We start from the raw sequence: 23,543 nt of genomic DNA on the forward strand, positions 1-23,543 counted from the left end.
TTATTATTGTACTTCAATAAATCTTTATTTTTATCATTTCATATATATAATAACATATATTCCCTTGACACTACAACAATTCCGGCAGATAACGACAAAAATTTTGTGTCAATTTTATAAAATCGTCACGAAACGACAATCCGTAGCATATATAGCAGCGATTAGGAGTTGGGGCTGCAATCAAGCCGACGTTGAACTAAATTAGATTTTTAGGATTTATTTTGACGAAAATATTTGGTATTGAAAAAATATTAATAAAAAATAATTATCAAAATTTATTATTTTTATTTAATACATTATGTAATAAATAAATAAATATTAAATAAAATATATTTAAACGATTAAGACTAATTATTTTTTTTATTTTTCTAGCATTATTATTTTTTTAAATGTCACCAATTATTTGATATATTAAAGATAGTACAATAATTGAATATTACAACCAGCATGCACATCATATACTCAATGTTTTATATATATTTTATTTTTGGGTATATCCCTTCATATCTATGGTAATTAATGCAGCTATGATCCCCAGAAAACCATATACTAATGTGTTTTCTTTTTGTCCTTGGTTCAATTTGTATATACATTATCTATTAGCTCCGACCAAATTGATTGGCAACTTTATTAGATTAATAGATTTATTCTCTTCTGTGATTGTACGTGATTTCTTCTACTTTTGAAATAGCTAGCATTGGTATAGTTCCATTTAATTTTGACCCATACTTTCATAAATACTAAACGACATTTCTAGAGGCAAGAAATAAAAGAAACAATTATATATATGGGAATGGGAATAATCTTTTAGTTCAATAATTGAAGCTAATAAAGATATAGATTTATTCATAAATTTCCACACCTAAAATTGTTGAATGCACTAATAAGCTTTTTGCTTTCATAAATTGGCGACATTTTTTAGGAATTGTTAATTTTATTTAACATTATTCATACATAAAATACTATTCCTGATATTTGTGTAAAAATGTAGTGTTATTAATTAAATTTATATTTAAATTATTTTTAATTAATAAAAAAATATTTTAATTGTTAAGAAAATACTAGAATAATGTTAAGATGGCAAATAAATCCCTAAAAATTTATATTTCGAACAATAAATCCATAAGAATTTATAATTAGTCCTCTAGGATAGTAAATAAATTAAAATATTTTATTTTATTTATAGAGGCTAATTTAAAGGTAATGTGTTCACATTTTCTATTCTAAAAGATTTTATTGGTTTTTTTTTTAATTTAAAGACTAATTTATTCGAAGTATAAATCTTTTAAAATTTAATTATCACTTTATTAATTAAAATACTATTATCATATATGTAACGTAATTGAATTTTATTTTACTTTTCCTTTGAATAATTAATTATGTTGTAATTATTAAAAAATACAAGACATCATTATAAAATGAAGTTACAAATGATTATTGTGGAATCAAACTAATTAAGTTTGGTAAGCAAATTCCAAGGATTGAGGATGTGATGAATTATTTGTGGACTGAGTTTTTCTTCTAGCAATTATCCACATTCTTACCTCCAAAATTATGGTGATGATAATTAAGATGGCAATAGAAATTCCATAAGCAAGAAACCATTTAGAACCTTCCTTTGCTAAAGAGAGTCCATAAATTGTGTTTGCAATGGCGAATATAATCAAAATTCTCCCAACATAATGATGGTACCAATTCCAATACTTGCGTAATTTTGATTCTGGTTTTGGCCTTAATATGATTGCAAATACCTACATACAATGTCAAAGAACATGTAAATGTAATAATTAATCAATTAAACCAATCTATTATATATTATTAATTTTATAAGCAAAACATGCTATATGTAACTTTTTTTATTATAATTAAATTATTTTTTTAAATAAAAATTGTTTTCTTTCTCTTTTTCTCTTTTTCTAATTCTTTCATTCATTCATCTACTCTAACTCTCTTATATATTATTATCAATAACTAATTATAAATTTGACAATCAAAATATACCGTATGATGTAATCTCTAATTATAATTAAAATTAAATTAAAATATTAAAATAAAAATAAAAATATAACTATATTATATTATATTACATTATATTATATTATAGTATATTATATTATTAATATAACAACTAAAATATGTCACATGATACTCTTTCATTAAAATTAAGATAAAATATTTTTCTCCAAAATTAATAAACTTCTTTTTTAATATATAACTTATAATTTATATTTTATATTTTATATTTTTAATATCTAATTATAACTTTATATATATAAAGAAAAAATATTATTTTTAAATAACAGGCAAAAAATAAATTATTTTTATTTGTATAACAGATTTAAAATTTAATTAAATATAAAAATATACACATTAAATTCTTTCAAGTTTTAGATAATAAATATTAAAATTAATTAATATAAAAAATTAAACTATTTCTCATAAAAATAATAATTAAAAAATTTATTATTTAATTTTTTTTCTTATCTTTAAAAAACTTGATCTTTTTAACTAACAAAACTAAGATTTTTATTCCTTACGATCTTTTTATAAAAATAGTTTGATTTTATAAATTTTTTTTATCATAATTTATAATATCAAAACAAAATCAATATAACTTTAAAATATTTATATTTTTGTAATATTATTATCAACAAAAATACTAACAAATCAATAATTGTCTAGTCATGAATAAATTTGCCCGCTATTGTCAACTCCATGCGAACTACTTATTAATTGCTAATTGAATATATGAATGAATTTAAGTTGGACTTAAAAAAAAAACATTTTTTTTGTGATAGTTCCTTAGCTTCTAATAATTGAGCATGTGTTTTAATTATATTTTTTATACTTACATGTATTATATTAATTTAATTGTAATCCGATCTTTTGCCAAAGAACAAATAAATAATTCACCAACAAGTTATAGACTTATAGCTCTACCTCCTCATTTTCACTTAAAAATGATGGATTTGAGTCTCATTTTTCACTTTAAAAAAAAAAGACAAATAAATAATTCTCTATTTTAAACGATAGGGTATCATCAATATTTAATCCAAAGTTTTTAAACCGACACTCTTGCAAATAAAATCCGATCTGATTTTCTTGCTTACAATCTGTTTTCCAACATTACAATATTACAGACTATATAGATGAATTTATGGCCACACAAATTGTTAGTCGACTAATAAGATGAATTACTACTATAAAGATTTTATTGAAACTATTAAATTCAAAATATATGGTAAAGTACAATATATAATATATAATTATAATTATATATTGAAGAAATATTTACCTGGAGGATTCCAAGGACAAGAATGATGATAGCTATATTTTTGTGATTATTGACATTGGCATCAACTTTCTTAGACAATGCATAACCAATTAAAATTCCAGCTGTTCCGGCAACAAAGCTAATTGTTTGAATTGAAGCATGCAAATAAAACCAAATTGGATCCCATTTCTTGAAATGCCTTGCAATTATGTAACCCATTATCATTAGAATGCTCCATGATGTCATGTTGATTACTCCATGGCTTCTTCGGAGTTTTAAGTAAGAAACTTCACTAGTTTCACCTGTTATATATATATTAATTACATATGAGAACAAATTAATAAGTTTAGAATAATGGAAGAAAACAAAAAAATAAAGAGAAATTAATGAGAAATACAATAATATATTATATTATTCTATTTAATCAAATTATTCATTATGAGTGATGCTATTTAAATCAAATATCTAAAATATAATTGAATGTCTACAAAAAGTTCCTAATAAAATATAAGAATGATGGGTGAAAATTTTATGTATGGAAATATTTTTGGCCTAGTACTCTAAAATGGGGTATGGGGTGAAACTCAATAAGTCTTTTTTATTTCTTTTAAATATATTGAAATAAAGGTTCAAAAAACAAATAAAGGTATATATAAAGGTTCAAAAATTATTTAATAATACAAAAAAAATTAACTCAAAAAAAAAGACAAATGAATAAAAAAATTGAAATCAAATTTTTTCTTATTATACGTATTATATATATATTAAACAATTTAATTATTAAATATGTCAATTATTATTTAATCGTTTTTAACTATTATCTTTATACAAAAATATCGTTATGTGAGTATTTATCATATATTCTACATATATGTGAATTAATCAAATTCTTTATTATACATATAATATTAATTAAATTTTCAGTCACTAACCTTGTGAATAATCTATAACTGTGGATATAGCATCACTATGTTGTTGCAACATGCCTTGAGTATCAGGAAAAACACCATTAGGTCCAATTGAATATATAAGCTTTGAAGAAGGTTGGTTAGTTTTCAACTGAAAAATCATGTACACTATTGAAGGATTAGGTCGAATAATTGTTTCATTCATGACATAGAGGTCTCCTTCTCCGGGAACCACCTCGCCGTCCGATAATCCTCCTAAATAGTACTGGTTCATTCCGCCGCCATTGAGGCCGGAGATCCACCCTACTATTGCACTTGATTTTACCATTTTGCCATCATTGGAAAACCCTATGGCTGCATAGGCATTTATGCTTGATGGGAATGAGAAGATGAAGCTCCATACATTTGATGAAGCCCTACCATACTTCAATGTAATGTTATGCATGCATATAAGTGATTAATTATTAGAGACCATCTCTTAAAAAAAATAATTAATTAAATAGAAATATATGAGTTATATATCGAGAAAAATCTAAAATAGCTCTTGACAATTACTTTAAAAGACAACGAGATCTTTGACAAAAAAAAATATCCAATTCGGTCTCTGAGATTTACTTTTATGGGATTGATTAATTCCTGTGCCAAAAAAAAGTTAATGTTATTTTTTTTGCACAGAGACTAATCAGTCCCAAAAAAAAGATCAAAGACCGGATTGACTGTTTTTTTTTTCTTTAGGAGCTTCGTTATCCTTTCGAGATAATTGTCAGGGGGCAGGTGAGGTATTCACTCTTATGTATTTAACAGAAACGACTAACAATAACTAATTCGCTTAGTTAATTTTATTAGCAGCGTTTCGTTACTATTTTAAAATAAATGAAATAAAGATATTGAGGACATAAATATGTTTGAGAAAAAAATAGAGACAAAACTTTAAAATTTTCTTCGTCTTAAGATGGATTTTAAGATGATATGATCCTTTATACTTTCAAAGTAAAGGTACACATTTTAATATCTCAAATAAAAAAGATTTTAGCTAGAGATACTCTGTAACTATGCAAGAATCTCAATTAATTGTTTACTAAAATGATGTGATGATATATATACAAATAAGAGAAATTAATGTAATTCTCAAATTAAAATACACACTTAGCTTCTATTATTTTTATACACTCTTACTCTAAGGATGAAGTTGTGAGGCTCCCAAACAGAACTACACTTGAGTATAGTTGTATCAAAAGGATAAGGTCGATCTAGTTGTAACACTTTAGAGGAACATGAATCTTGTGAACTCACAAGAGTACTTGTTGAGAGCAATATTACTAGGCAAAGGTATGTGATTATCTTCATTATTAACTGTGTGCAATAATAATAATGAATTGGAGGACGTAAAAATCATAGATTGTAGCACATATATATATCATTTATTTTTGTTAATTTATATATAGGAGTTATCGAAATGGTTGGATTATTAGCCGGTTAGAAAAATAACAAAGTAGATGTATATATTATTGTTTGACCAAATACAGTGCGTACGAAGTTTCCTTAATTGATAGGAAATTATTATTGATTGGCCAAATAAAAATAATTAAAAGATAGATAATAACGTTTGTGAGATTAAGAATGTTTTGTTGGAACTACTAGTGTTTTATGTCCCTAGTTTTTTTTTTATTACAATATTTTCTAATTTGATAGATCAATGCTAATTTATTACGGATTAGAGTTTTATTTTAAGATTTATTATTGGCTAATAAGTTATTACATATATAAGGCGGATTTCAAACCATCAACATTTACTTAAATAGATTAATAAATTAATTATTATATCAACCTAACTTAATTTTTTTTTATGTCCCTAGCTAGTAGCTAGTGCTACTTTCTTCTTGGTTGTGTTCAATGGGCCGAATTTGCATATGTAGAAAAAAGAGTTTGGAATCAAGTGATAAAAAAAACTATAATTCTTATATCTTAGCTTTTAGACTTATACAATTAGATAGTGTTTGATATGGGATATTGTGATTGAGATTGAAGGATTGAAATTTGGTATTATATTTGGTGGTTAGAGACTGAAATTAAAATTTAAGTTTGCGATACAAAATTTTATTTCTTTTAGTATCTTCAAAAAATAAAGACACAAAAAATCAAATTAAAATTTTGGAGACAAAAACTAAAATTTTAATAACTTTTTTTTTTCAAATGTCCTCATTCAAAATTTTATATTCCAAATCTACCATTCAAAATTCTTACACCACCAAGCCCTCACCTCTCATTTCCAATCCTACCTCACCTCTCATCCCACCACCACGCCTTTACTATCACCAAAATCTACCAACGACAACAATAATACCAAAAAACAACAACAATCTCATCAACTTATATTAAAATCAGATTCAATAAAAAAATTTTAAATCATAATAGAAAAGAGAAGAGTAGCGAGAGAGATTGAGACAACATAAAACTGGAATTGAAGTGGTGCGACAAGCACAATAAAGAACAAAGGCGGCATGATGGACCTGAATATGGCGGCACGACCCAAACAGATGCAGGACAATGGCAGGCGCGAAACGAGAGAGAGAGAGAGGGCACAGTGGATCCGAACACGGGAGAAAGGATCAAGAGAGTAGGAGGATGATGATTGGATATTTTAATAGGGCCTGAGTTGTGCTGCCGGCAGCAGATTGGACGGAGGTTGCAGAGACTAGGAGGCATGCACAATTCGAGGCTTCGAACAAAGAAGAAAGGAGAAAGAGAGTTGATCATACTCATTAATGGAAGGAGATTCGAGTTTTATAGCAAAGGTATTTTGGTAATTTTAAATATTTCAATCTATATTTTTATCTTAAAATTAAATAAGATATTTAGATATAACTTAATTCTATATACTTTATACTAAACATAATACAAAAATTTATCTTTATCTCTCGATCTTTATCGTTATTCCAAACACAGCTTAAAATTACAAAAATGATCAAAAATAAATAAGAACTTAATTAGCTTCCTTCAAATAACAAAAAACTTAATTCATAATGATGAGAAGAAATAAACATACAATTTCTACAAAGAAATAAATTTGATAATAAAAATTTAGTTTAGTCATCATCTTCTTCTAAACTACTCCACATGTTTATCTCAAAAAGGAATCCAATAAAGAGTAAAATGGCAAGAACAATTCCATAGCCAACCTTCCATGCATTTCCTTCTCTGCCTAAATGAATTCCATAGAAGATGTTAGCAATGGCTAATATAATCAAAACTCTTCCTGTGTTGTGATGGTACAAATTCCAATACTTCCTCATTTTTGATGCCTTGTTAGGTCTAGCAAGCAAAGCCATCATCTGCACATGTAATATATATAATAATGATAATAAACAAAAGTAATACAAATTACTATTCTATAAATCTTAATTATTAGGTTCATATATATAATAATATAAGTAAATATTACTTGTTTCAAATTATATGCCCAAATCTATATATCTTTAGTCTATGATCTTTAATTGAAAAAAAAAAATGGAGATATATATTCTATCTTAATACAACCACTAGCTTTTTTTTTTTTTTGAAAATGATATTATTTTTATTTGCGCAGATATTAGAATCTTTATAACATGATATCAAAATTTTTATTATCTCAATCTTTAAAATTCATTCCTTATTAACCAAAAAAAAAATATTGTATAAAAAAATATATTAAAAATATAATTATTCATTTGTACGATTTTTTCTTATCAACTTAGCCTTTAATTTTAGGATAAACAATTTCACATGATATGTACTACTTATTTTTATTATCAATAATATTAGAATTAGTATTAGACTTATATTTTACTTAAAGAATTAGGCTATAAATAGAAATATGAGATAATAGTATAGATATACATAATGTAATTGATGAAAACTCTAATTCCTCTCTTGATCCTAATTTTAGAGATCTTTATTATATTCTTTTTTATTTCTATCTAATTCGCTTTATCTTTTAATATAATATTGTATCATAATTATTAAATTTAAATAAAAATATTATCAAATTATTATTTTTTTGAAAATTTTCACATAAAATAATTATATTTTTTAAATTAACTAATTACTAAGAAGTAATAAAAAAATATTAATTAATTAAAAAGAAGGAATAAAGTAATAAAGAATATATATACCTGAAGGCAAGCTAGGACAAGAATGATGATACCAAGAGCCTTGTGAAGAGAAACATCAACTTGGAGTTGATTATTAAGAACAAGCCCACTAATTACACCAATTATTCCAATAATAAAACCCAATGATTGAACTGAAGCATGAAAATAAAACCAAAATGGATCCCATTCCTTGAAATAACGAGCAACTATGGCTCCCATTATCACTAAGATACCCCATGCCACTATGTTCAACAATCCATGGCTTTTCTTCAAGTTCATAGAAGGGTTTTCCGATGAACTACTTGAACCTGGTTTAGATTAAAAAAAAAGGATAAAATATTAATAATGAATTAATTCTGTGATTATATAAAGGAAAAAAATTGATGATGATATTTAATTTAATTTTACATGAATCCATAAAGCTTGGGATTGATTTATTAAATATTGAGAAATTATTATGTGAAAATTGTTACTTGTCACAAATCTTTCTAGCAGAAACTATATTTACAAAAAATAAAAAATAAAAAAATCTATAATGTGATTAGTGGCGGAGCTAGTTAATGGGAAGGGGACGATGCTCCCAAAATTAATAATTTGTATATATTAAGTTTAATTTTTTAATTTAGTCTTCTTTTAATTTTAATTTTTTTAATTTATATTTTTTATGTTGATCCTTTCCAAAAAAAATTTTTAGATCCATCTTTGGATGTGATTAGACTATTTTACGGATAAAAATATATCTTTAATTCATAACTAATTTATTTTAGAAAAATATTAAAAAATTAGTAAAATTTATTATTTTTAACCAATAATTAATCAGTAATATTTAAAAATATTGGCTAAAAATATGTTATTAAATTATTAGACTAAAAAAATTAAATTAATAACTAAAAATATTGATTAATAACTTTTTTTCTTCATTTTATTCTCAATTTAAGTAAAGATATATGTGTGGACATCTTCTTCAGATAAATCATTCTAAAATTATAAGCACATTCCTTAGCTTGTAAACCTACAACTACTCTATATTCCAATTAAAGAAGTTTAAATGGGTAAAATTTTTCAAAAAGGTGGCTGTATTTTTTAAAATCACAAACGCCAATATATTTAATGAAATTAAACACTCTTCTTCATGTTATTTAGGAAAAAAAAGTGATATAATAATGTATTAATAGGAATATCTATCTTATTTAATAGAGAAATTTAAATGAAAAAGGAGCAACAACATAGTGTATTAATAAAAAAAAAGGCACCAAATCCATGATATAATAGAACTATAGATAATGTAGGTTGGTTTTGGTAGAGGGTCGATTTGGATCTTACATTCTAACCTATTTTAATTATAGCAACAATATGGTTATTAATTAGATCAGAAAGTCCTTTCATCAACAACCAAAATTCAGTTTTGATAGTGACAATAATGGGCCATCGTGAATTCGTGATCATGTGCCAAAGTTAACCACGTGAACTACTTTAGAATATATAGTTATAATTAAAAGCATAAAAGTATATATGGAATAGAGTAATTTATATCTTGAAACTTTTTTAAAAAATAATCAATTTTTTCTCATAAGAACATGCAATAATAAACCATTTTTCTATAGAAAATAATACCAAAGGAAAGAATTTTACATGAATTATTACTCATTTTATTATAAGACTTATATTAGTTGTAATTTACATCTAAAAACCTTGGGTTAGATAAAAAAAAAACCAATTATAATAATTTAAATTTGAAAACACCCTTTTTCACTCCTATTTTTTTTTTAATTAATAATGTTGACATCATCATGAAACAATCAACTCCATTACCAACCAACCAACCATTCAAATCCATTGCACAAAATTAATATAATAATCTCACTACTAGATTACAAAATTGACCATTAATCTTCCCATTAACTAAGAATTTGTCATTTTCCTTTATCTAGTAGTTAATTACTTAATTATTATATTAATCAATCAATCAAACAATAGGATCATCATAAAAGAGAAAAGAACAAATTAAATTAAATCACATAAACACATATATAATGATACGATTATGTTACGTACATAATAAAATTAGTCATCGCAAAATCAGTTATCAGTATAAAATATATGTTAAAATATAAATATATATTAAAAAAATTAAATTACATATATATTTATACAAAAATATATTAATAGCTGATTTTAGTGACTGATTTTAGTGTACGTAATAGAATTAATGATATAGTCACCAAAAAACATAGATAATGATATGACAAACCTGTTGAGTAATCCAAAGTCATGGAGAATTTGTCTTGGTGCATGGAAAGTGCAAAACTTGGTGATGAAGGAAAGGTACCACTTGGTCCAATGGCAAAAATAACCCTTGAAAGAGGTTGGTTAGTTTGTAATTGGAAAACCATGTACAAAGTTGAGGATTGTGATGTGATTAAGGTTGAGTTGGTTAGAATTACTAAATTGCCCCTATCTGGAACAACCATGTTAGGTGTTGTCCCTGCTAGATAATATTGTTTCATGCCTCCACCAGCTCCATTTGTTGAGATCCAACCAACTATGGCACTTGCACCAACCATGCCTCCATTGGGTGAGAACCCTATTGCTATGTAGGAATTAGGGTTTGGTGCTGAGAGAATGAAGCTCCATGTATTTGGAGAACTCTCATAATACTGCATATAACAATATTCATATACACACACACACACACACACACACACACACACATATATATATATATATATATATATATATATATATATATATATATATATATATATATATATATATATATATATATATATATATATATATATGATTAATTAGGTTTATTATGGAATAATTAATTTGTGTGCAATGGTTAATTAATTAGGTTTATTATGCAATAAAAGTATTTGATTCAATTAATTATCTATCAATAACATAAAGTTTTACAAACATAAATATAAAAAATAAAACTATTTTAAATTTTCAGTATGTAACAATAATATAACTCTTAAATTAAATCTATTTTATTAGTATGTATATACATTATATTGTGTAATAATTTTTGTATATTGTCATTTAATCAAGCATATTATTTGTTTAGTAAAAATATAATTTTCCCCTTTCATATACTATTGTGAAAATTTATTACGTCTCTAAATTACATTAATTAAAAACTTACCAAGAAATTAAATTCATATTTCATCAACTAAGAAAAAATAATGCTACAATAAACTAAATCAAAAGAAATATGTTTTATTACTTAAATAAATAAATTTTGTTGAAATTCATTGTGCCTTACTTTTTCTAAATTTTTAATTAGTTCCAAAAAAATTTAAAAAATTGTAATAAATATAATATATGAATGATAATTAAGCACCACCACTTTCTTTAATTTCTTATTTCAATAATATTGTAACTAAGAATTTCTCTAAAATGACTCCAAAATCACACTTATGATAATAATCTAACTATGAGGTATAGCCTATAGGTCATTTTTATCAGTCATATGATGGAATTGATAGATATTGCAAGAAAAATATGAATTATCAAAATTTGTAAAGTTAGAAGAACAAAAAAATAAAAAATAAAAAATCCAGTGCATGTGCACTTACCCTGAGGATGAAACCTTGAGTATTCCAAACAGGAATACAAATGAGCTTTGTTGTGTCAAAGAAAAGAGGAGCATTTAGGTTTAGGTTTGAACCACATGAATCTCCTTGTGATGATAATGAACCATTGCTTCCATTATTTCCATTTGCTTGTGATGATGAAGAAGAAGAAGAATTAGAAGTACTATCACCTTGTGAACTTCCAAGTTTTGCTGAAAAATGGAAACAAATAGTTAAAATGATGAATACTATAGATGCCTTCATTTCTATATCTCCTTAATTATTCTCCCTATAGTTTATGTTTAATTTGTATGCAAAAAGTATTAATTTGTGGCTCATGATATTTTTTTCCTAAGTTTACAAGAAAGAGGTATTAATATTGGTATTAATATTTTAATAATATCAATGATTGTTTTCAACAAACATATATGGTATATTAGTTGGTGGAAGTTAACTTGCACCATTAGTCAAACATCCATGAATGATATATTAATAGTTATTTGATCAAGGAAGCAAAGCAATTATTATGTTAATTACTAAATAATAATAATTATTATTATGTTAATAAAACCAGGGACAATTATTAAAAAAAATCATATATTTTGTTGACTTAATAGTGACCATTATTCATTGAAGAAATGCACATAGTATCCATGCATTATTAGATTATTTAATTTTATGATTTTAAAATTATAATTATATATATATATATATATATATATATATATATATATATATATATATATATATATATATATATATGCATGTATGTGATAACATCCAAGTGTGGAGATTTGCTTCTATAGCTACTAGAGAGTGGGTGGAGGAACTTCCCCTTTGTATTTTTCCTTTTCTTTTTTGAAGTATAGGGTATCATTAATCATTAATTTAATTTATACCTTAATTACTTTCATAGTTCCTTCCATGGATGATTATTGAAAATAATAACTTGAGAGTAAATAATTAAAGTTCTTGATTATTTTTTCCATTGAATGAATGTGAGAGTTTAAATATTAAATAGAACTCTATTATTATTATTATTATTATTATTATTATTATTATTATTATTATTATTATTATTATTATTATTATCCACAACAATGAAATTTCAACTAATTAATTAAGATACTCCATTATTTTTTTTTGGGTGTAAAAAATATTCATATACCATGCAATAGTATAGTATATATATATGTGCTTACAGTAAAATTCTTATTTTTTTATTATATTAAATTCTATTTGTTGTTAAATAGACATTCACATTTTTAAGTATACAAACAACAAAGTTTCTTCCCAAGAGAGTAGTCAAAGTAGTAATCAATAATTGTGTTGCTTCTTTACTTTCCCAAAAGTACATGCCTTCAGTTTCAAGACTCCAAGTTATGTGTTTTTTTTTATAATTTAAATCTAAAAAACTAGGTTCTTTCATTATTTGCTCTCTTTGATAAAAACCCCTCACCAACTCTATGCATGTAAAAGCCCTACAAATTATTTAGGTGAATGCATGATTAAATAAAGAATATATATTATTAAGCAATTAACATTATTCCACCACAACCATAATAATGAGCTATGATGACGTGTGTAATTGGCCTTTAGCCACTAATCTCATATACCTACTTATGTTAACCTTGAATCAAATCAAAAGAATGCAATCCAAAAGGGGAAAAATGAAGAAAAATTTAATGTGCTATCCAAAATCCAAATACTAGTCAATTAACAAACATGGCATGTTACCTTCTCATACTTTGCTTTACAATAAAGCAAAACAAAGCTAGTTATTATTTATGACTTTTAAGTAAAAATATTTTATCTTAAAAGTTTAATTTTGATTTATTATTATTATTATTATTATTATATAGAGTTAAATATCATTTTAGTCTCTAATATTTGAATCGAATTCTAATTTAGTTTCAAATATTTTAGGATAGAAACAGACATTTAAAACACTAAAAACTAAATTAAAATTTGACTCAAATATTAAAGACTAAAATAATATTTTATCCTATTATATAATAAAATATTTAGTGACTATTTAAGTTATCATCATAAAAAATAATATACAGTAAATATTGACGTATAAGTCTTTAATTATTCATCTGATAGATATACTTACCAAAGCAATATAACCTCTAAACATTTTGCTAATTACTAAAAGAAGGAATAATTAACTATTTTTCCAAGATATCAAAATGTTTATTGCATTTACTTTACTTTATTTAGTATTTAGCAAAATGTTTAGAACCCTCTATCATCACTCCAAATTACTAAATCCTTATCTTAAATAACAACAATTCAAAAGTAATAAATAAAAATAACAACACATTGATGAAAATAACATAAATTATGATACACGAATGACATGAGATATGATATAATATGAAACACACAGATATATGAGTTTTAACTTCTTTTAAAACATAGGGACACGACATACACATAAAGTATTTTTAAATAAATTATAATTATATTTTATATTTTATTGATATTATAATATTTTAACTATTTTTAATGTATTTTTTTAGTTATATAAAGTATTTTAAATTTTTTTATTTTAATAAATAATAATATATATGCTATTTCTAAACTAATTTCAAAATCTTGACACACTAATATGTGATGGTATTTAGGTGTATTCAAATGTATTCAGAATTTTTTTATTTTTTATTAACACTGAAGACAAACGTGTCAGATAAGTGTCGATGAGTATCAAATTTAAAATATATCCGATATGCAAATACAATAATTCAGCAAAAAATCTATGCTTCGTAAATATGAATGAATACTTAAAAGGAGTTATTAATAGAATAATCCATATATAATAAAACCACTTCTTAAATACTTAAAAAGAGTTAAAACTTAAAACTCATACTAACCTTTTGAATAGTCAATTCTTTGGGAAATCTTGTCAAGGTGTTTTGTTAATGCAAAACTTGGTGCTTGAGGGAATAATCCAATGGAACCAGTGGCAAATATGATCCAAGATAAAGGTTGAGTAGTAGTTTGTAACTGAAACACCATGTATAAATGATTGGACTCTAAAGTGATAAAGGTTGAGTTGGCCACAACATTAAGGTTCCCTTTATTAGGAACCACTTGGTTTGGTGCATACCCTCCAAGATAATATTGCTTGATCCCTCCACCTTTTCCTCCTGATACCACCCACCCCACTATGGCACTTGAACCTACCATGCCACCATTGGTTGAGAACCCCATAGCAATGTAAGAATTTGTATATGGGGTTGAGAGAATGAAGCTCCAAGTGTTTCTAGAAGTTTGAACATACTGCTCCAAAAAAAAAATGCATGTATAGTAAATGATTACACGAATGTTTACATTGCTCTTGTTCTGTCAGAATATAGAAACATTTTATGTTGCTTTTAATTTCAGAAAATAAAAGACAGAAAATGAAGATAAGTTAAAAATGCTATGTCATGATGTGAATACAAATTTTAAGTATTTTATGTAATTTTTTAAAGTAGGGCAAAAAGGACAAGATAATAAAACAAGTTTTTATAGAACGAAACGTCGCCTTAAGTACTAGAGAATTCGTCTAGAATTGACCATACTTGTATGAAGAATATGTATATGATGAAGTTTAGAAGTAGTGCACCTACTCTGAGGATGAAACTCTGAGAATCCCACACTGAAAGGCAGTGAAGGTTTGTTATATCAAAAGGGATAGGAACTTTGAGGTTTAGATTGATGTTGCATGAGTCAGATTTTGGTTCTGAAATTGGAAGAAAGAATAATCCAAGAAAAGTTGTAGTTACCAAGAGGAGTGGTAGAGATGGCTTCATTTGTTTCTCTGTTATGGATGTTGCTGTGGTTTTAGATTGAAAGGAAAATGTGTTGAGATGAGGGCATAAGATCTATATGGTAAGGTTTAAAACATTACTGTTCCTATTGAAGCAGAAAATCAAAGAATGTAATGATTGCCATGGTTCAACACTTCATCTAACTTGGTGCTAGGGCATTCTCAATTATGACCATATAGTAACACATTAAATTATTGTTCAATAATTTGTCTTTTTTTTTCCCACTAGGTGACACTAATTAATTGGTGGGTTGTGTATCAAATAATTCTGTTTTTTTTTTTCCTGTTGTTTCCCCAAAATGTAAAATGTATGTAAAGAAACAGAGACGTATGCATATTATATAGTAAGTATATGATGTACTAATTTAGAATAAGTATATTATTCCGAATTGCTTGTGATACATCAACATGGTTTATTGTAACAAAGAAACAGATGAAAGCCCTGCTTCCATATTATAGAAAATAATAATTTTCATCCATTTCTTTCACTTTTCTGGCTAACCTAAGGTGGTTTAAGGTCTCAAACCAACCTTGCAGTTCTAAACTAGAATCCAACTCTGTCTCCAAATACATAAATGGTACAACAACATTCACACATATTTATTCATGTGGCCTTGTTCATTTGCAAGGTACAAGAAGCAGCATGCAATGGCCTCAAAGAGCAGCAGCCAATTCCGATCTTTCAAGTCCATCTTCATAGCCATGCTCTGCACATGCATAATAGCACAGATGATTAGAGAAGGTAAATGGAATGAGTTCTTCTAATCAAACTTTCATCGAATATGCTATATATTAGATCAAGATTCCCATTCAAGACTACCAAAAATGGGCTAATGGTGAGACTTGAGAGGCTAATATGAGCTCGTTCGGTTTCTATTTTCGTTTTCCATGTTTTGGTTTTAAAATCATGTGAAGAAAAAGATGAAAAAACAAAATTTGTTCATTTCTTCTTGTTATCGCTTTTTTCCTTCACAAAAACTAAAATAATAGACTAAAAATAATAACATAAAACAAAAAAGGCCCTAATATGTTTCCTCCAATCAGTCTACTCATATGCAGAATTTGAGAGAATTATTTTTCGTAGTTAAAAACTGGTACAGAGATGAAACAATAATTGACTTACCCAATGATTTAATTTCTGGCAAGCTAACATATTGAGGACAGGATTCTGATGAAGTAACCATTCGGTTGGTTTGAAGAACGCAATCCCTTGGCTGCAAGAAAATAATTAAAAATAGTGTTTAAATAGGATACATGGCAATTACAGACTTAGCTAGTCATTCTAAAGTTTGCACAAGATAGTTTTGTTGTTCTGTTTTTCATATGCTGAGTATATTACAGACTAGAATCCAATACCAACCTTAAAATCCTTGTAGAAACATAGTCGAATTTCCTTAATAGCATCTTTTTGGCATATTACTGAAGGAGTTAGATGGAAAGCATTCTCAATTGCAGCAATAATGCCTCCGACTGGATACTTTTCTGAATTAGACGGAACATATCCTTCTTCATTTAGAACTTTCTGCAACAATGTTTTAAAAAAGAGGGAAAGAAAAAACGAGTGAGAGTACGCTATGATGTAAATGTAACCATGCATTCAATCTTTACAATCAAAGGTATACATAAGTCTTGTCCCACTAACTAGAGTTAGATTCTCTAGTTTTACGGCCACAGGAGGGACCCTTAATCTTCAAAGTGTGTTATTCAGTAAAACAAGTTTGATATGCATTATTCAGTAAAACAAGTTTGATATCTTGTACGGCAGGAAAAAGATTAACTTATCGTTGCATTTTGATTATGATATTATTTCATAATAAAGGAGTTTATGGATACCAGAAAAAGAATATGCCCAATGAACTTACTGTAACATTATAGTTGAAATAGAGGTTCAGCGTTATCAAGAAATAATTATATTCGTCTAGGATCACAGGTTTTGCACATGTGCCATGCTTCTCTGCAACAGAAAGTACAATATTAGAAAACTGGAATTTTATACAAGGAAATCACAAAATTCTGTCTCAAAGAAAATATCAGGAAAAATAAAATAAAATAAAATAAAAATACACAATGTTATTGCAAGGAAAATTATGTTATTGTTTAAGGTATATTTGAAACTTTGAACACCATTTGCGTACCAATTTAATGTTGCAAGTAACAGACTCTATCCAAATGTACCAGACTTTTTTTGGAAAACAGCTCAATTATTACAGTCAAAAGCAAAATAGTATTGAATATCACTAAACATGTTGAATTGTGTAAGTCAGCAAAAGTGTGAAAGATTATTACCCCACTGCAAATGCGCAACACGCCAGCCCCAGGAACATAGAACAAAAGACACACTATTAGATTCCATAATAACTGGAGTTTAAACATGAAACTAAGTAATTTTTAATGACCACCTCATGACCCCAAAATGTGCCTTTTCCGCCATGGCAATTTGATGTTTTGCTACAGCTGTACGACGGCCAATATCGATCTAAAGCACTCTGCAATGCCTCTACCTAAACAAAAGACGGAACAAAAGGAATTAGAAAAAAAGTGAAAATTGAAGATAGCAATGCTGATAGTAGAGTCCAACAAAAGAAGTAAAAGTAACATCAACATAACCAAAACACAAATGTATAACCAGTAATAGAGGTCAAAGTTGCAGTTGCGACAAAAAAAAATGTAAAAATGCCTTTACTTTCTTCAATCAATACAATTGCTGTAAAAACATCTGCTACAACTTTCTAATATAACTTGGCAAGGTACGGGTTCTATTCTTTTCAAAAATTTCAACCAGCTGACAGCTAATCCATGAAAACAAATATAATTGATTTTTGATCAAATGGTTTGTAACTCAAGGTCACATAACCAAATACCTCTTTTGGATTAAAACTCGGTCCATTGCAGCATTCTGGCCATGTTCCATCATTATAGTCAGTCCAGAGTCCATCTGTCATACAATTAGATAGAAACCCGTAAAATATTCGTTTTAGAAAACTCCAGAGTTTTTAAGAATGAAAAACAATTTTAAAAATCCAAAAGACACAGCATAATTAGGGTGCTTTTGTTTCCGTTTTTTTTCCTGCTGAAAAAAATAAATAAGTTTTGACATAATTGTATAATCAAAATTCAGTTTTCAACTATTTTAACAACAAAAAACCATACAGAATAGCTTCTGATTAAAATTTGTTTTCAGCTTTGTAGTTATACAACAAAATCAAGTTGTAAAAGCACTTCTCACAATCAGAAACAAATGCAAGTCAACTTCTTAGTCTGTGTTCAAAACATCATCAGAATTTCCCAATGGTCAAGATTTGCAAAAGAAATAAACAATAACTGCAAAAAAACCTCATACTCACGTATGGTGAATACTTGAGGAGTGTCAGCGCTGAAAAGGAAGCCACAAACAAAAATATGTCAGCTACTTCTCAAGTGTTGAATTTGTTATATAAGACAATGAAAACAACAAATATATATAACAAGACACACATTGTAAATCATATCTATATTAAAAGCCATTTAATCATAGGCATTATTTGTAGCTATAAATTGATGTATGCTTAGCTCATCTTCAATCCTATCATTTATTTGCTTCAGAATTTTAAGCTGAGTTCCGAAAAACATTGACTTTTACTTACAAAAGGAAAAAATCAAAAATTAAATATATAACATTTAACAAAACGAAAGAGCAATGCTATCAATGATTACCAATAATGAACAAAATTGGAAGAGGAAGAAGAAAAGGGAGAAACTTTACCCTCTGCAGCAACCGTTTTTGGTGCAACATTTCTTGACACCGTTGCACATAGTTCCCGGCCATTGCAACGACAACGCGAAATAATCGAACTCTCTCTGCTTCTTCCCTAATCCTCCTCCAACTACGCTTTCAATTTCATCCAAATCTTCTTCCATCACCGAAAAGCCACTATCGGCGGTGACAACCACCGCCGCGGCGGCGGCGGCGAGAAGCAGAAGGAGAAGAAAAGCTCGATCGGAGGAGCGAGTCATCGTCAATGGTGAAAAATATAAAATAAAATTGTTTGGTTTGTGTTTGGCGCTTTGCAATCGGAATATGCAAAACGTGAATTCGAATGCGATATTTTAAGAAAAGATCGAAGGAAAATAGTCAATTGGTGAAGTTGAAAAAAAATTTTTGAATTGCGCGAATCTCGAGAATCCAGGTTTCGCACGAAACTCGGAACGGAACTCACCCTAATTGGAATATTCTCTCTTCCCTCCAATTTTGTGATTCGGATATGATTTTGCTCAATAATTGTTTATTAAATCTAATATAAATTGAAAATCAATCAATGTCATATCAATTTAAATTTGTTTGGATTCATTTTTTATATATTGCATGATTGAATTGGATTTCAAATTTATTTACCAAAATCTATTCGATTCAAAATGCTGAATATGATATAATAGTATTATTTTATGATCGAATTTTAACAATTTATTTACTTAAAAGTTAAAACTATTTTTATTTTTTATAATAAAATTTTAATTATAGTATTATACCCATCCAATAAAACAGAAATAATTTGGATCAAAATTCATTGGATTGGATTGGGTTGGAATTTGGAAACAAAACTAGATGCTACATTTCAAATTTGTATGGGATTGATTTTTTTTTTTCCCATCAAAACCATGCGAATTGTTCTTCTAAAAAAGGATTAATCATTGACATACGTGAGCTTTATTATTTTTATTTAGAGTAAGCTGATTTTGGGGTTCACCAAGGATCGAACTCTTGATCTTTCGAATTTAGAACTCTAATACCATGTCATGAAATCACTCATCCCAAAAACGTAACCTAATAGGACAATGTAACACTAATGGTCATATCTCTAATACTTTCTAAACTTCCATAGTACACATTGTACGCTTAGGTCATTGACTCCCTATACTTTCTCTTTTATTTAATGGTGATTAGATCCTTAAATTTTTTAAGAGGAAGTATAGGAAGCCAATTGAGTATATGTACAATCTGTATAATGGGAGTTTAATGATGTTTGATTCAGTAGGATATAGATGTTTATTATCCCTGGTACTCGCATGGTTATTCTGGATAGTATGGGTATATTGTGTTTGAAAAATTAGTAGTATTTTACACATTATACAGATAATGACTCCCCAACGAGATTTTTTTTTTAATTTATCATTTTTCTGAGTTTGATGCAATTACAACATAGTATTTCTCATGAAATTAACAATTTTTGTTTATTGAAAAGTTAATGTAATTAAAATTAGACTTACTTTTATTTGGACATATTAATTTTTAATGCATAAAATAACAAAAGAGAGTTAATTTGAGAACGAAGAAATAATAATTTTAGTTTAGAGAACAGTACAAGCTATTTTGTTTTGGGCAGTTCTTGATAATTATTTTTCATAATCAAAATGCATAATTAAATCAACCAACTAATATGTAGCTCAATTGACAGAATTGTCTTGCTTTTTTCAAATATATATATATATATATATATATATATATATATATAATCAAAATTCTTACTACAAATTATGGATATGGGGTAAGAGTGTGTGATTTTCATTTTAATGTACAGACAAATAATTTTTTTGCTCAATAATGCATTTAATAGAAATGGGACCAGATGATTCAATGCACTTCCTTGTTAGCTTCACATTGTTTTCAATAATATTAATAATGATGAAAAATATCTCACATTGTTTTCACTTTTCAATAATATTAATCATGATGGAACAAAAATCTACTCCTGTTTACTCAATGGCCACAAGTTGAATCGTTAATGGGTCAGGCTGAATTGGCCGAACTTAAATGAGCCGATAAAGCAAAAACATTAGGCCCAATTGAATAACCCCTTTCTAGAAAGGACATCGTTTTTTTATAGTTCACAATGGCGCCCTCGGATTCGGGTTTTGTAGGGTCAGCCATCACACCGGTGCAGTTCTGAACCGGGGCTCCCCAGAGAGAATGGTTTTGCCCGAATGAGGAGACGGGAAAAGTTAAATAACATAAGTTATAACTATTTTTTATTAATTTTTTTAATTATAAAAATTTTTTAGTTTATTTAATTTCCTTGGGTAGTATGCAAAGTAGATGAACATCGCCTTATTAACGCTTCTTTGATGAGAAAGACAAGATATATATTACTGTTACGGTAGGTAACCGGAGATTAGTCCAATGGATGGCGTTCGGCGGCCCAAGTGTATAATAGAGGAGGACTCCAGGTAGGTTCGCAACTCGGGAGGCTCCGTCCGACTTGTGCGCGCGTGTGAATGGGGGGTGGTACCTGCAAAGACACTCCGATGCCTAAGTTAGCAAGGGTGTAAGCAGGTCTTATAGAGTATTGGACTTAGTGATACCTGAGGGGTGTCAGTGTATTTATAGTGGTGAGCCAATAACCACCGTTGGAGTAGTGCCGCATCTTTAGGATGGTAACCGTCCCATTATCTTAGGGAGGTTAAGATACGGCTTTATGAAGTGGTTAGAGAGATTTTAGGGGCGGTTACTCATTTGAATGAGTATTTATCTGCCAGCTAATCTCACAACCGACTTCTTCGTACCAAGTCGGGGTTGACACCGACCTCTTGAGCGGAGGTGGGTGCTTTGCTAGGTTTAATCTATTGGATTAGGCCTTTCGATTGGACCTGGGCCCTTAGCATTGGGCCAGGGTATGAACAGTGCCCCTACTTGAGCCCAAATTTTCTTTAAAGTTTGGGTTCAAGTATTCAACTCGGGTTCGTAGTCGACTTGTTTGAGAGAATACGGATCTTGGAAACCGACGTGATTTTCGCGACCTTTGATTTCTGACAGTTACGTCAATTCAAGCGTCGTGTCCGTTGAGGGATCATTTAGGGATAGAGGGCTTTGGTAACGGTGCAGTCGCATTAATGGCTGCCTCGCTTTTACCATTATGCCCCTTAGCCTTTTTTTATAAATACTTTCCCTCTCTTTCCATTTTCCGTTTCTGCAATCTTTCAAACTTCTTGTTATCCTGTTCGTGTTGCATCCTTGCGTTCAAAGATTTCTGCTCTTCTCCAACCTCCATTTTCGGATAAAGGTTAGTTTTGCTTTTTTCATGCCATGCTTTATGTTTGCATGTTTTGTTTTGCGAGTAGATAGGTTGACCTGTAGATTCTAGTTTCGAATCTCTCCTCTTTAGTGGCCGTATTTTTTGATTTTCTTTTTCTTTTTCCTTTTTGTAGGTTTTCTGCCACTTTCTTCTTTTAAAAAAAAATGGCTTCTGTAGACATTCTTTCTCAGTGGGTTGACGATACGGTCCTTGGGGAGGAACCGTTGGTTGACGCTGAGTTCATCACCCACCTTCGTACTCATCATAGGCTCTGTACTTCGGACGAGGACGAGCCCAAATATGAACTGATAATCCCGGGTCCTGAAGACCGGGTCTGTTTTGGGAGAGAAAATGAGGAGGCCCCTCATTTTTTCTTTATGTATGAATGCATGATCACCCGTTTGGGTGTTTTTCTTCCTTTCTCTGATTTCGAGATATCCGTTTTGCACCACTGTAAGGTTGCCCCTACTCAACTCCACCCCAATTCATGGGGTTTTTTGAAGATTTACCAGTTTATAAGCCACGCTCTGGACTTTCCGACTTCCTTGAGAATCTTCTTTTATCTTTTCCATATGACTAAGCCCTTTAGTGGGCTAAACAACAAACAACAATGGGTATCTTTCCGAGCCATTCAAGGTCGGAGGATTTTCACCCTTTTTGACGAATCTTTCCACGACTTCAAAAATTTCTTCTTCAAGGTTCAGGCCGTAGAGGGTCACCACCCCTTTTTTCTGGACGAGCATTCCTCCCCTCGCTTTCCCCTTTATTGGCTGCCGGCCACCCCTTG

At 28.2% G+C, this 23,543-nt stretch overlaps 3 protein-coding genes across 3 annotated transcripts; all 3 read right to left on the minus strand.

Annotated features, from left to right (window-relative positions):
* Nucleotides 1–1,372: 1,372 nt before the first annotated feature.
* LOC130963186 (cytochrome b561 and DOMON domain-containing protein At3g07570-like) lies at nucleotides 1,373–5,550 on the minus strand. The gene is made up of 4 exons (XM_057889335.1): nucleotides 5,359–5,550; nucleotides 4,207–4,606; nucleotides 3,296–3,576; nucleotides 1,373–1,751 (listed from the first exon to the last, which is right to left on the minus strand). Exons 1-4 carry the CDS (start codon nucleotides 5,527–5,529, stop codon nucleotides 1,455–1,457), a joined length of 1,149 nt encoding a protein of 382 aa, XP_057745318.1. The 5' UTR covers nucleotides 5,530–5,550; the 3' UTR covers nucleotides 1,373–1,454.
* Nucleotides 5,551–7,086: 1,536 nt separating this feature from the next.
* LOC130961363 (cytochrome b561 and DOMON domain-containing protein At3g07570-like) lies at nucleotides 7,087–15,007 on the minus strand. The gene is made up of 5 exons (XM_057887209.1): nucleotides 14,770–15,007; nucleotides 11,897–12,105; nucleotides 10,564–10,969; nucleotides 8,334–8,620; nucleotides 7,087–7,514 (listed from the first exon to the last, which is right to left on the minus strand). The coding sequence occupies exons 1-5, from the start codon at nucleotides 14,912–14,914 to the stop codon at nucleotides 7,269–7,271; spliced, it is 1,293 nt and encodes a 430-aa protein (XP_057743192.1). The 5' UTR covers nucleotides 14,915–15,007; the 3' UTR covers nucleotides 7,087–7,268.
* A 1,059-nt stretch (nucleotides 15,008–16,066) lies between these two features.
* On the minus strand, nucleotides 16,067–19,970 carry LOC130961364 (ribonuclease 2-like). Its single transcript, XM_057887210.1, has 9 exons — nucleotides 19,453–19,970; nucleotides 19,055–19,083; nucleotides 18,572–18,645; nucleotides 18,110–18,211; nucleotides 17,997–18,000; nucleotides 17,573–17,664; nucleotides 17,071–17,232; nucleotides 16,834–16,924; nucleotides 16,067–16,417 (listed from the first exon to the last, which is right to left on the minus strand). The coding sequence occupies exons 1-9, from the start codon at nucleotides 19,701–19,703 to the stop codon at nucleotides 16,365–16,367; spliced, it is 858 nt and encodes a 285-aa protein (XP_057743193.1). The 5' UTR covers nucleotides 19,704–19,970; the 3' UTR covers nucleotides 16,067–16,364.
* Between the last annotated feature and the right edge of the window lie 3,573 nt (nucleotides 19,971–23,543).

This window comes from Arachis stenosperma, chromosome 2 (assembly GCF_014773155.1).
Source record: "Arachis stenosperma cultivar V10309 chromosome 2, arast.V10309.gnm1.PFL2, whole genome shotgun sequence".
Lineage (NCBI taxonomy): Eukaryota > Viridiplantae > Streptophyta > Magnoliopsida > Fabales > Fabaceae > Arachis > Arachis stenosperma.

Coding starts and splice junctions, on each gene's coding strand:
- LOC130963186 (XM_057889335.1), bottom strand. CDS start 5,529: ATGAAGATAATCACATACCTTTGCCTAGTAATATTGCTCTCAACAAGT. Junction 3,577..4,206: donor AGTTATAGATTATTCACAAG/GTTAGTGACTGA, acceptor TATATATAACAG/GTGAAACTAGTGAAGTTTCT. Junction 1,752..3,295: donor TTGTCCTTGGAATCCTCCAG/GTAAATATTTCT, acceptor CATTGTATGTAG/GTATTTGCAATCATATTAAG.
- LOC130961364 (XM_057887210.1), bottom strand. CDS start 19,703: ATGACTCGCTCCTCCGATCGAGCTTTTCTTCTCCTTCTGCTTCTCGCC. Junction 18,646..19,054: donor TCCTCAAGTATTCACCATAC/GTGAGTATGAGG, acceptor ATTGTATGACAG/ATGGACTCTGGACTGACTAT. Junction 16,925..17,070: donor GTTTCTACAAGGATTTTAAG/GTTGGTATTGGA, acceptor ATTTTCTTGCAG/CCAAGGGATTGCGTTCTTCA.
- LOC130961363 (XM_057887209.1), bottom strand. CDS start 14,914: ATGGTGTTTCAGTTACAAACTACTACTCAACCTTTATCTTGGATCATA. Junction 12,106..14,769: donor AAGAATTGACTATTCAAAAG/GTTAGTATGAGT, acceptor TCCATTTTTCAG/CAAAACTTGGAAGTTCACAA. Junction 10,970..11,896: donor CTCAAGGTTTCATCCTCAGG/GTAAGTGCACAT, acceptor TGTTATATGCAG/TATTATGAGAGTTCTCCAAA.